A 12,862-nucleotide genomic window follows, 5' to 3' on the forward strand; every position below is an offset into this window, starting at 1 on the left:
GAAATAAACCCTCACATATACATATAAGGTTAAATGATATTCTTTAATCTTTTTTCTTTCCATGACAAAACCATTCAGTGAGGAAAGAATAGTCATTTTAACAATTTTTAAGTGTACATTCAATGGCATTAATTACATTCACAACGCTGTGTAACCAAAGCAAAGCCTTGGACCTCATGGCTTCACTGGTGAATTTTACTAAATATTTAAAGAACTAACACCAATCCTTCTCAAACTCTTCCACAAAATTGAAGAGAAGGGAATACTTCCTAACTGATTCTATGAGAGCAGCATTCCTGATACCAAAGCCAGACAAAGATACTCTAAGAAAATTATAAACAATATCATTTATGAACATTGATGCAAAAATCTTAGCAAACCAAATTTAGCACCAAATTACAGGGACTATACACAATGATCAAGTGGGACTTACTCCCAAAATGCAAGGATGGTTCAACATACAAAAATTGATCAATACACCATGTTAATAGCATGAAGGAAAAAAAATACATGATCATCTCAACTGGTGCAGAAAGAACATTTGACAAAATCAACATCTTTTTGTGATTAAAAACACTCAAGCTCAAACTAGAAATAAAAAGGAACTAACTCAACATAATAAAGGTCATATATGAAAAACCCACAGCAAACATCATACTCAATGTAAAAGACTGAAAGCTTTTCTCTAAGATTAGGAACAAGATAAGGATGCCTGCTGTTGCCGCTTCTACTCAAAATAGTATTGGAATTTTCAGCCAGAGCAACTAGCAAGAAAAATAAAAGGCATCCAAATTGAAAAGAAAGAAGTTAAATCTGCAAATGAAATAATCTCGTATGTAGAAAACCCTAAAGATTCCACAAAAAAATTGTTAGAACTAATACACAAATTCAACAAAGTATCAGGACAAAAACCCTGCTTTTAAAGGGAAAAATATCTGCACATTTTTCCTCTTAATTTTTGCCAATTCCTAGGCATAGATCTCCATGTTTATATTTCTGTATCCTCCACAAGATCTATCTCTTTGCTAGCCCATTAAATATTTGCTGATTGAACAATACATTCTTAAAAGGCAATGAGCAATGCCATTCACTTACCAGTACTATTCTATTTTCTGTACTAAATATCTAAATATTACAGAATCCATTCTAAAGGTTTTTAATGTTTCTGTTAAGATTATGAATTAAGTTTTTAAAACTCAAAGGATTCAATTGTATTTTTATTTTGTTTTTCAAGATCTTCAAATAACATAGTATATCCAAATAGCTATCTATTTTTATTATCTGGCTATCAAAATGAAGCCAAACAGCCTTGTTCAATATACTAGTGCACACCAACTTCAGTCATCTTTTTACCAACCTTTTAATGCAATTTTTAATAATTAGCTATGGAAATTTGAGAAGCAGCAGTAACTAACATTAAAATGTAAAGTTTAGACACGTGTTCTCAAGTATTCAGTCACCAAATGAGTATGCTATTTCTTTCTACTTATGTTATTCTAATTAAGCATTCATTTCATTTCATTTCAGTTTGAATTAAATTCATTCTAAAATCAAATTTTATACCCTAATTTGGTACATATTAACAGGTAATAAAATGTATTTAAGTCTGATTATAGTTTAATATGCCATCATAAAACAAAATGAGGTTTGATAAAAGTTTTAAACAGGCATCTCATTAATTCCATGGATTGTGGCTGTGCAAAAAAAGGTATGAATACTTAACTATACCAAGAGAGATAAAATGCTTAGGTTACTGGAGTTGAGAAAGAAACTGTTGTTATTACCTGCTGAACAGCTAGTGTACTGTCCATTTCATCAAAGGATTCATCAGGCCAATTATAGAAATCCTATAAAAAAAATTCATAGTTAAAGCACATACCAAATTACAAAGAAGATGCAATACTAGTATGATTAGCTTCAATTCTTAATAAAGATCCAAAGTTATACTAGAAGAGAAGAAAAGCTCTCCTATTATAAACAATGTGATTATTAATGAATACATTAAAGGAATTTTATGCTATGTTTTTAAATGAACACCAAGATTTCATTTAATTGAACAAGTTACATTTTTTCAACCACAAATCCCTCAAATATGGCTCCTTTCATGTATTACTTAACTGATGAAATAAGTCTATCACTTTTTTTGTTCACAGTGGTTAAATATCTTTCCAAAAGTTACAATGCAAAAAAAAATAAAATAAAATAAAAAAAAATCCCCAGGCACCAAAACACTGAATCAGTTTTCATCTAAAGAGAACAGCTAGAGTTAAAAATAGCTACTATCCCTTCAGTATTATTTAAACAGACATTATAAATTATAATTCCAACTCCAAATGGTATTTTAAATATTTAAATCAAAATATGAGCTCCATCAAAAAGTAGCCATCCAAATCAAACAATCTTCTTTTAAGAGAGATATTTTTGTGGATCACCTTGCACTGGTTCCAAATTCTTCTATAAAAAGTTCAGTTCACAGGCATTCCCCTAAGTGGTTAAGAATCTTTACATTTGACTGATTTTTCAGCAGTTTACCTATATATTCTTAAAAGGTGCACAATGTTTAACAATTGTAAGTATTCAACAAATGTCTAAGGGAAAACTAGGGGAAAAGGTAGTAGTAAGGCAATGATCTATAACCCTGTATCAATAAACATGGGTAAGTCTACAAATATCTTGAGCAAAAACTGGAGCAAATTGGAGAATACAGTGTATGATACCACATGAATAAAAATTTAAGAAAGTGCAAAGCATACTTATGATAATGTATATTTCAATAAAAGTATAAAGGAAAGAGAAGAAATGATAATCACCATTACTGGCTGAGAATGGATAGAAGACAAAAGAATGTCGTACAGAGGGATTCAACTATATCAGTAATGTCTTAGTTCCGAGGGTAGGTGATGGGTATGATGTACGTTTTCAAGTGTCTTAAACATTTCACATCTATTTTTTTTAATAGTTGCCTTATCTGAATGAAAATGAACTACCTTTATTTTTACATGTTGGGAAATAAAAATAACTTCCTAGAGATTGTTCCAGGATGTCTTTTCCTAGATATCACCTACATATTATTAAAAAGTAGTTTTAAAATTCTTCCTTTCTGGTTTGTAGTGAAAAATGTTTCTATCAATATAGCTTGCCTATTTTTTTGTTTTAAAAAAATCAAAATAGTTTGTAGAATATTTTGTTTTCAAAATATTAGAAAACACATATAGTAGTACACAGAAAAGATGTCTGAAAAGTTAATTAGAAATTAAATGTTTTGCCTCATAACTGTGATATACTTTAAACACTTACAACAGGTGCCAAAACTCCAGCTTAATGAACATTCTCATCTATTTCAAACATTTGTTGAAAACCAACTATGTGCCTATATCCCAATCTAACCAATTTAAAAAAATAAGTAGGAAGATATTCTACTTACTCTATTTTAGTTCTAAATAAATCATTTTAGAATAGACCCATTTCATTGAAGGAAATCAGTGTGAAAGACAAGGGATAGGACTGAATGCTACTTAAGCAGTTCTTTTTTTTTTAGTCCCAACCTTTTCTGCTGTATTTTACTTAACAACATTAATCTATGACAATGTGGAAAAAAAGCAAAGGAGCTTTCTTATATGTGACTTATTCATAACAGAGCAAACAGATGTGTTAACAATACTGACTTAAAATACATGATTTTGTAACCTTTCAAAATTAAGAACTTTTGAGTAAAAATGGGTAACTCTCAGAATGTGAGTACAGAAGTCCATTTATGAATACAAAAATATAAAGTTGATCACTTAAAAGAATCGGAAGCAATGTTTCCACAGAATACGAAGTAAAGTTATCTGAGAAAAGTTTATAAAGAAAGAAATTTTGGAAAAGTTAAAAAGAAAGCATAATAATATATAAATTCTTAGTACTACCACAAAACTGCCACTGTAAGTAAATGACATAGGTGACTCTATAAAGACTTTCAGACTAAACTCTAAAATTCAGAAATAGAAGTAACTTGTTAAAGAGAAAAGGTCACTAGTGAACTAAGAATTTGGAGACTACAAACGCAGTCTAATCTGTGGGCTTGTTTCCTTATGTGTAATATGGATATGGGAAGATGTCTGGGATCTAAAAGTCCCCTTTGAAAGGACTCCCTTTCCAAATTCTGTGCAAGATATTAAAATCTATTCTCTAGCATACGGTGATAGCTCCATGGCTCTTTCTTATTTTTTTTTTCACTTACAGGATCATTTTTTCTTTAAAATTACATTTTAACACACCTCTTCTGCCTTTAGAACATCTAGCTAACAGCAAGCCATTTCACCAGGCAGATTAATAAAAGGAAGTCTAAACGTCTATTTGATTTTTTTTTAAAGAATGAGGCATCCCGTCTTTCGCAAATCCCGACTCAATACCTAAACGTACCTAAACGAGCACCAATTCACCCCCACGCACAGGCCTACTAAAAGTTGATATGATTATACGATTATCTTCAGTTCATTTCCTATGCTTCACACCTAATAACAAAGAAATTCATAAGGAATGACATCTAACAAGTCACAACCTGATGATAAAACCTGCTGGACCAGAGAACAGCCGCGGCGAGAAGTGGTCAAAAGGAAGCAGCAGGAGGAGGAGGATAAAGTATATTATCGACTCCCAGATCCGGCTAGACAAGTTGGATGGCAGAGGTCGGGCACGTCACAAGTCAGGTAGGGACTGGAAGCTAGGACGAGGTGGACTGTGTTTACACCCCTCCCTCCCACATCCGGAGCCTCAACCCTCACAGAACCCCCGGGGTCTCCACCTGGCCGTCCGCGCCCCTCCGACGCTGGTCAGCTGAGGATCCGAGGAGAAGCCAGAACAAACAGTCGCTGCTGACACAATCCCAGCCCACGGCCTCGGCGGCCCGCACGCGCCGCTCACGCCCACCCTCAAGTCAGGGCTCCGCAGGCCTCGCGGGCCGCCAGTGCCGCCGCTGCCTCAGGCAAACCGAGGGGCCGAGGCTCCGGAAGAGCAGGCCGGGCACCAGTGCCCCCACCCGCCGGCCGCCCCGGCCCAACCTCCTCCCAGAGGAATCCACCGTCCAGGTGCGGAGCGGCACGGCGCGGCGCGGCACGGCTCGGCACCAAGAGGCCCCCCCTCCAGCAAAGGTGCAGAGACAGTACCTGAGCCTTGGTGCCCGGCCTGTTCCGCCTCAGCACTGCCGTCCCCTCCGCCATGACCATAGTGCCAGAATCTGGGCGGCTGGAGTCGGTACCCGGATGTAGGGGGACGGCTGCCTGCGCGGGAGGCGGGGCGGAGCGGCGCTTGTGGCCTGGGCGCCGGGGAGGGGTGGCTGCTGACGGCACAGCCGTAGCCCGCGCGGAGCAGGGCGGGAGGACCGGGGGGAGTCCGGGAAAGGGCCGGCTGACGGAGGGAGGGGGACAAGAGAAGGAACAGCCGACGCCTAGCGGGCGGCTGCTGGAGGTAGGGAAAGATCTGGCCTCCGCGGCCAAGAGCGGCTGCCGAGTAAGCCTGCAGTCTGGCGCAGAGGGCTACCGAATGAATGTGCAAGGCCGGCGTTGACGCATCTCCTTGGGCTTTGTTAGTCACTCTGGAAGGACAGAGTTTGCACAATGGCGACCCTTTCAGTAAACCCTTGTGCAGGCGACTACATAGAGAAGCATAATTCTGTTCCGAAGTCCGCCTAGGCATGCAAAGTGGGAAACAGGCCAGCAGTCTGGGAAGATTCCACAGACCCTGCCTGAAATCGACCCAATCTCAAATCAGACTGGAGTTTTGAGTGTCAAATGATATTTCTGCCATCCGCTGACTTCAAAGCCAAGGACCTTTTCAATGACAAGTTAGTTTATGTAGATAAAAGACCCACATGCCAATTATCTGAGCTAGAGTGGACACTTGATATTGTGCGTTAAGCAGACAAAATTAGCTTGTAATTTTTGCAAATCAGAAGCAGAAGGAGAAAATGAATGCCCCTTGAAAGACGGTGGGAGTTGTACATCTCACAAGTTTCCAAATTTCTTCTGTTGCAAGTTTTAATTGTTCTCTTAAGTCATGAACTAACGGACGTTTTGGCAAACATTTTTGTTTCCTGCTTAGAAACTTTAAACCTTTGAACTAGGATGAGGGAGGCTTTCGGTTACCGGATGGAAAGACAGTTCAAAGGGCAAAGAGTACATACAGAAGGGTGATTTCCAAGAGAGCAAACTATCAGATATCCCATCACATACAGTTAACGGTGTATTGAAAATGCTAAGAGTAGAGCTACGGTCACAGATAGCCTCCAAAGATGGAAGGGAGGCGTGAAGGAGAAGTTGGTTCAAATGAGTGAGTGCAAAACTGAGTAACTGTCAGTGACTTGGAACTTTGTTCAAAGGTGTTTAACAATAGGAAGTCTACCTGCCTTTAAGATTCCCTCTTTCTAGAAGATGTAGAAACTGGTAACTTTTCAAGAGGAAGGACTTAATCCCATCACTACCTCCTAGATATCAGAAGATTTATTCATTAAACAAATATTTATTAAGCTCTACTACCTATTCGGCTCTGAGGTACAAGTATGAAAAGGCCCCGTCCTTAACTATAAGTTTCTTAGAGTCTAGTAATGGAGACAGTCATGCAAATCACTAATTCTCTTACTAAATACAGTGAGAAACTAAGATAAGTAGTACCTAAATGTTCCCTCCCTAAGAGAGTTATGGGTGGGTCTGTGGAGAGCAGAGTCCTAGGTAGGCCCCCCACCTTACTTACTCCAATGATTAAGTTACAATGTCGCAGACTGTGTGGTGCTGTCCCGGAGCTGTAAAAATCAGTTACCTATAGTTGAAGGAGCTTATCTTAAATATTCCTGTAAGTTCAGGTTTGTAAGTTTCAGCCCACCTGAAAAGAACAAGAGAAAAAGTGCCTAAGGAGGTACTAAATTCAGGAACAAAATACGCATTTGTCTCTTTGAAAAGTCCAGCAAAGTTGTACTGTGATGTCAATTTTGGCCTTGTTTACAGGAAGAACTTTGCTTTTTATGGTTGAAATGTTTCTAGCTCATAACCTTCACATTTTAATGCCTCTGTCAGTCTGCACATTGTGACCTCCAAACAAAAACAATTTTATAACCAGGATTAATTTAGCAGGGAGGAGGAGGAGAAGAAAAAAAGAACATGATCTGTAATAACTGTTACATGTAATAATGGGTTACTTGAATATTTTGGTGATAGAAGGAGTAGTCTTTTTAAAGGAAATAGAGACAAGTGGAAATAACTCTGGTTGAGATTCAGAAAATCTAAGTTCTTGTGCCTGTTGACTGTAAGACTTTGAACAATCTATCAAATAAAAGGATTTTTTTTAAATGAAAATAGTGCATGGCATTTCCTTCCTTCTCCTCACAGAGTATGAAAGCGAATATAAAGGTAAATATTTCTGGAATCTTTTAAAGTTTTGGCAGAAAATACTTTGTAAACCCAAAGTATCATAAATAATTTCAAAAATGTGCATCCAGTATGAAAATCTCTTTGGGGACTTTTAAAATCCAAGTAAAATAGTGAATGCCCATTGTGTGTAAGGCACTGAGCAAGTGCTGAGAGACATGACTAAGATGTATAATCTCCTTTCCTTTAAAAGCTTAAAAATAAAGGGGAAAGGAAGATATATGGATTACTACACTACAAAACAAAATGTCTTAAGTATTAAGCAGCCCCTGTTGGTTGCCTACTTGCCATTCGTTCCCCTTCACACATGTTCTTTGCAAAAAGACTTTGCTCTTGCTCAGTATCCATCTCTCCCTATATGACTATGGAAAGGTAAAACCATTTCTAGCTGAGGTTAAATCCTTATTGGCCTAAGCCAACATTTAAAGGATGGGCATGTGACTCCATTTTAATCTAAAGAGATAAGAAAAGGCACCTGGAGCATTTGGGGGAAAGGTTTTCTTGCTCCTGAAGAAATACTAATAGAGATAGCCTCTTTTTTCTGCCAGTGAACCTTGTCAAGTCTGAAGCTGCATCAACCATCTTGACTTGAAAGAAGGCAGCCTAAGAACAAAGCTGACAGACTGAATGATGCATAAAGTAGTTGAAATGTGCCTTAAAGTAGCATTTATCTGAGATGCAGGAGATTTCATTCCTCCAAGTAAAGTTGAAGCAGCAGTGAAGTATGGAGATGTACGTTCATAGCTGAAAAAATTAGTTACATTGTATGTGTGGTTATATACGTTTTCAACATATTATTTGAAAATTAACTTCTCTTTATGAAACTTGTTATGGACAATTTTTTTGGATTTACAAAGTTCAAACTAAGACAACTTTGACTACAAATAAGTGAGATACTGAACTCCCACAGCACTTCATTCTCCTCTCTGGAATTCCAGAATATTTGACCAATTGGTGATTGTTGTAGCCAGCTGCCAGGATGTCCCCAGTGATCATTATCTCCTGGGATTTACATCTTTGTGTGATTCTCTCTCACATTGAATAGGGTTGATCTGTTTAACCAACAGAACACTGTGAAAATGATGTCATGTGACTTGTCATAAAAGACATTGTGGTTCTACTTTACACTCTTAGCTTACCTGCCCTGGGTGAGAAAGCTGTCATGTGTGAGGACCCTCAAGCAGCCTGTAAGGGATCTGCATGGTGGGGAACCGAAGCTCACACCAAGCAAGCATTGCCCTCCCAGCGTAAGTGTCCATCTTGTAAGTAAAATCTCCAGCTCCAGTCAAACCTCTGGATGATGGCAGCTTCACAAAAGACCCCAAACTAGGATCACCCGAATAAGCTGCCCCCAGATTTCTGAACTACATATACTGTGTGAGACGCTTATTGTTGTTTTAAGCCACTAAGTTTGGGATGATTTGTTATGCAGCAATGGATAACTAATACAGCAATTCCTGAATTTTCAGGAAGGGAAGAGGTGATCAGAAGAGATAAGTCACAACAGACTATTATGGTTTCCTTGTTCAATAGGATACTCTCATTAACTTAGCAGCATTCTCGACTTTTATTTTCTTGATGACACTAATCTCTAAAATTATGCTATTTTTTTTAGGGGAGAGGGTAATTAGGTTTATTTCTTTACTTATTTTTTAAGTGGAGGGATTGGGGATTGAACCCATGACCTTGTGCATGCTAGGCAGGCACTCTACCTCTGAGTTATCCCCTCCTCCTGTCTAAAATTATGCTATTAATTTAGTTGTTTACTTCTGCCTCCTCCATTTATTCATCCCTTATCTCCAGGGCCTAAGACAGTGCCTGACACATGTTAAAAAAAAAATGAATGGCATAAAAATACTATAACAAACTGGCCTTTTAAAGTGACAAGCCAATTAAGTATCCACTACTGTTTCTTCCAAGTCAAGTCTCCAGGCTAACTAAGACCAAAAGAGCATTTTGTAAGAGTTAGGCTAAATTTTTTTTTAACATTTTTTTATTGAGTTATAGTCATTTTACAATGTTGTGTCAAATTTCAGTGTAGAGCACAATTTTTGTTATACATGAACATACATGTATTTATTATCACTTTTTTTTTGCTGTGAGCTACCAGAGATCTTGTATATATTTCCCTGTGCTATACAGTATAATCTTGTTTATCTATTCTACACTTTGAAATCCCAGTCTCTCCCTTCCCACCCTCCGCCCCCTTGGCAACCACAAGTTTGTATTCTATGTCTGTAAGTCTGTTTCTGTTTTATATTTATGATTTTTTTTTTTTTAGATTCCACATATGAACGATCTCATATGTTATTTTTCTTTCTTTCTGGCTTACTTCATTTAGAATGACATTCTCCAGGAACATCCATGTTGCTGCAAATGGCGTTATGTTGTTGGTTTTTATGGCTGAATAGTATTCCATTGTATAAATATACCACATCTTCTTTATCCAGTCATCTGTTGATGGACATTTAGGCTGTTTCCATGTCTTGGCTATTGTAAATAGTGCTGCTATGAACATTGGGGTGCAGGTGTCATTTTTAAGTAGGGTTCTTTCTGGATATATGCCCAGGAGCGGGATTCCTGGGTCATATGGTAAGTCTATTCCTAGTCTTCTGAGGAATCTCCATACTGTTTTCCACAGTGGCTGCACCAAACTGCATTCCCACCAGCAGTGTAGGAGGGTTCCCTTTACTCCACAGCCTCTCCAGCATTTGTCGTTTGTGGACTTTTGAATGATGGCCATTCTGACTGGTGTGAGGTGATACCTCATTGTAGTTTTGATTTGCATTTCTCTGATAATTAGTGATACTGAGCATTTTTTCATGTGCCTATTGATCATTTGTATTTCTTCCTTGGAGAATTGCTGTTTAGGTCTTTTGCCCATTTTTGGATTGGGTTGTTTGTTTTTTTCTTATTAAGTTGTATGAGCTGCTTACATATTCTGGAGATCAAGAAGTTAGGCTAAATTTTAACATGTCTTAAAGAGCTACACTTAATCTGTAAAAAGGAAGAGGGGTTGGATCCATTCCTTGTCTCTTATAACAGGAAAATCTCCAGATAAAGCCAAGATTGGAAAATAAAAACCCAAACTATGAAAATACCTAAAGAAACCATGAAAGAACCTTAAAGTACTGGAGAAGACCTTTCAGAGTTTGACATAATAACCAGAAGCTATAAAGGGAAACATTTATTTATTCAGTTATACCAAAGTGACTTCTACAAGTTCAAAGCATAAACAAAATCAAAGACAAAATGATGAACTGGAGGAAAAAGCTTATCACAAAGGACCAATTTCCCTGATAAATAAAGATATCACACAAATCATAAAAGTCAAGTCACCCACTAGAAAAATGAGCCAAAGACATTAACACTCAATAGGAACAGTCAGTTAACAGTAAAGGAAATAGAGATGGCTCTTAAAACACGAGTTGTTTACCTTCATTCATAATGACAAATTATCAGTTTGGCAAAATAAAAACTGTATAATATCCTGTATTATTGAGAGTGGGAAGAAATCAGCAGTCTTACATTTGCTGATAGGACTATTAATTGATAAAACTAATACAAATGTGCAACTTGGAGAAATGTGTGTACGTATGTGATAAAAGTCCACAAACCCTTTGACATAGCAGTTACATGCCTAACAATTTATCTTACAGATATACTTGTTCACATGTGCAAAAAATTTATGAAAAATTTTATTTATTGCAGAAGTATTTCTATTAGCATAAGAATAGAATTTAAATATCCATCAATGGGAAACACCTAAATAAATTTTGGCTTATCCATATAACGAAACATCATACAGCTATAAAGAGAATGAAAAAGCTTTTTTATGTACTTTATAGATTAATTCTAAAAACAAATTGTTAATACAAAAAAAGCCAGGTGCCAAATGGAGTGTATGAAATGTTATTTTATTCTTAAAAGGAAAAAATGTATATTTTATATACATAGAATACATACATATACACACAAATACTTATGTATACATAAAACACCCCTGAAAGGAAGAATATAAACTGTTACATTATTTGCCTCCAGAGATGGAACTGTGTGGCTGGGGCACAGAGATGGGAAGGCCTCTTTCAGTGTATATCCTTTTGAATTTTTAACTACATACATGTTATCTATTTTTAAGTAAAATTAAAGTTTGGGAAGAAAATAACAGACTTCACTAAAAATGTTAGGGACATCTACAGCCCTCCTATTACAGCTAATTCTTAAACTAAGAGGAGTTAGGATTTGTCAAATGTCACAAAACCAGTATGTAAGCAACACAGGATCCAGATCCTGGGTTTGAGTGGGCTCTCTCATACAGATTGCTTAAGAGTGAAGGAAAACATTTAAATACTCTATGTAAATAAACCAAAAGTTCAAAATTCATTTTGGTGTGGGTGCAGGGAAAACAGCAATTAACTTGCTGGATAAGGCATGACTTAGTATAATGCTGGAGAGCAATCTGGCAGTCCATACTGAGAAGCTTAAGTGCTCACAGCCATCTAAGTGTATTGTTGAAAAAGTATGGGGAAGAAATGCCATATAAAACTTAAAAATTTTATTATTTATATTGAAAACAGTGTGGAATAGAGATCAATGGAACAGACTACAAAATCCAGAAATATGTTTATTTAAAAATTTAATGTATGATAAAAGTGACATCTCAAATTTTGGAGCAGGGGAGTGGTGGTAGGGAAGAATGGATACTCCAATAAAGTTGAGAAAAGATAATCATTGGTTAAAAAACCAAAGTGAGACATATACTATACACTAAAATTATGGATCAATGAATAACTTAAATTTTCAAAAGAATGAGATTTGACTAGCAATAAACAAAAACTGCACATCAAATTAGGAAACAAATGTGACAAGTTCATATCTCTGTTACATAAAACCTTATGATCCATGTTGGTGGGAAAGCAAAATGGCGTAGCCACCATGCAAAGCAGTATAGAGGATCCTCAGAAAGTTAATAGAACTACCATAGTAGTGGAATTCAGCAATTCCACTTCTGGGTATTTATCTAAAAGAATTGAAATCAGAATCTCAAAGGGATACTAGCACTTTTGTGTAAACTGCAGCACTATTCACAATAGCCAAGATGTGGATGCCTAAATGTCCATCTACTGGTTAGAGAAAATGTGGTGTACACATACAATGGAATATTATTCAGCCTTAAAAAAGGCAATCCTGCAATATTTGGCAACATGGATGAACCTTGAGGACACTATGCTAAGTGAAATAAACCAATCACAGAAGGTCAAATCCTGCATTCCACTTACATGAAGTATCTAAAATAGTCAAACTTGTGGAAGGAGAAGAGTAGAAGGGTGGAGGTCAGGGACTGGAAGAAGGGTACATTGGGAATTGCTAATCAACAGGCATAAAGTTTCAGTTAAGCAAGATGAAAAAGTTCCAGATATCTACTGTACAACACTTATCTATAGTAGATAGAATAGCTC

The 12,862-nt window shown here is 36.9% G+C and overlaps 1 protein-coding gene across 3 annotated transcripts in view; it reads right to left on the reverse strand.

Annotated features, from left to right (window-relative positions):
* Nucleotides 1–12,862, reverse strand: part of HSPE1 (heat shock protein family E (Hsp10) member 1) — a 29,315-nt gene that overhangs the window by 12,136 nt on the left and 4,317 nt on the right. For 2 of the 3 annotated variants that reach the window (XM_064485126.1, XM_031452067.2), the window contains exons 1-2: nt 5,148–5,269; nt 1,785–1,847 (exon numbers count right to left, since the gene is read on the reverse strand). In XM_064485126.1, coding sequence (XP_064341196.1) covers nt 1,785–1,847; nt 5,148–5,207 — 123 coding nt within the window. In that variant the 5' untranslated portion in view covers nt 5,208–5,269. Of the gene's footprint in view, nt 1–1,784; nt 1,848–5,147; nt 5,270–12,862 lie in introns of those variants that run through there. The other variant, XM_031452070.2, reaches the window with a different exon arrangement.

This window comes from Camelus dromedarius, chromosome 4 (genome assembly GCF_036321535.1).
Source record: "Camelus dromedarius isolate mCamDro1 chromosome 4, mCamDro1.pat, whole genome shotgun sequence".
Lineage (NCBI taxonomy): Eukaryota > Metazoa > Chordata > Mammalia > Artiodactyla > Camelidae > Camelus > Camelus dromedarius.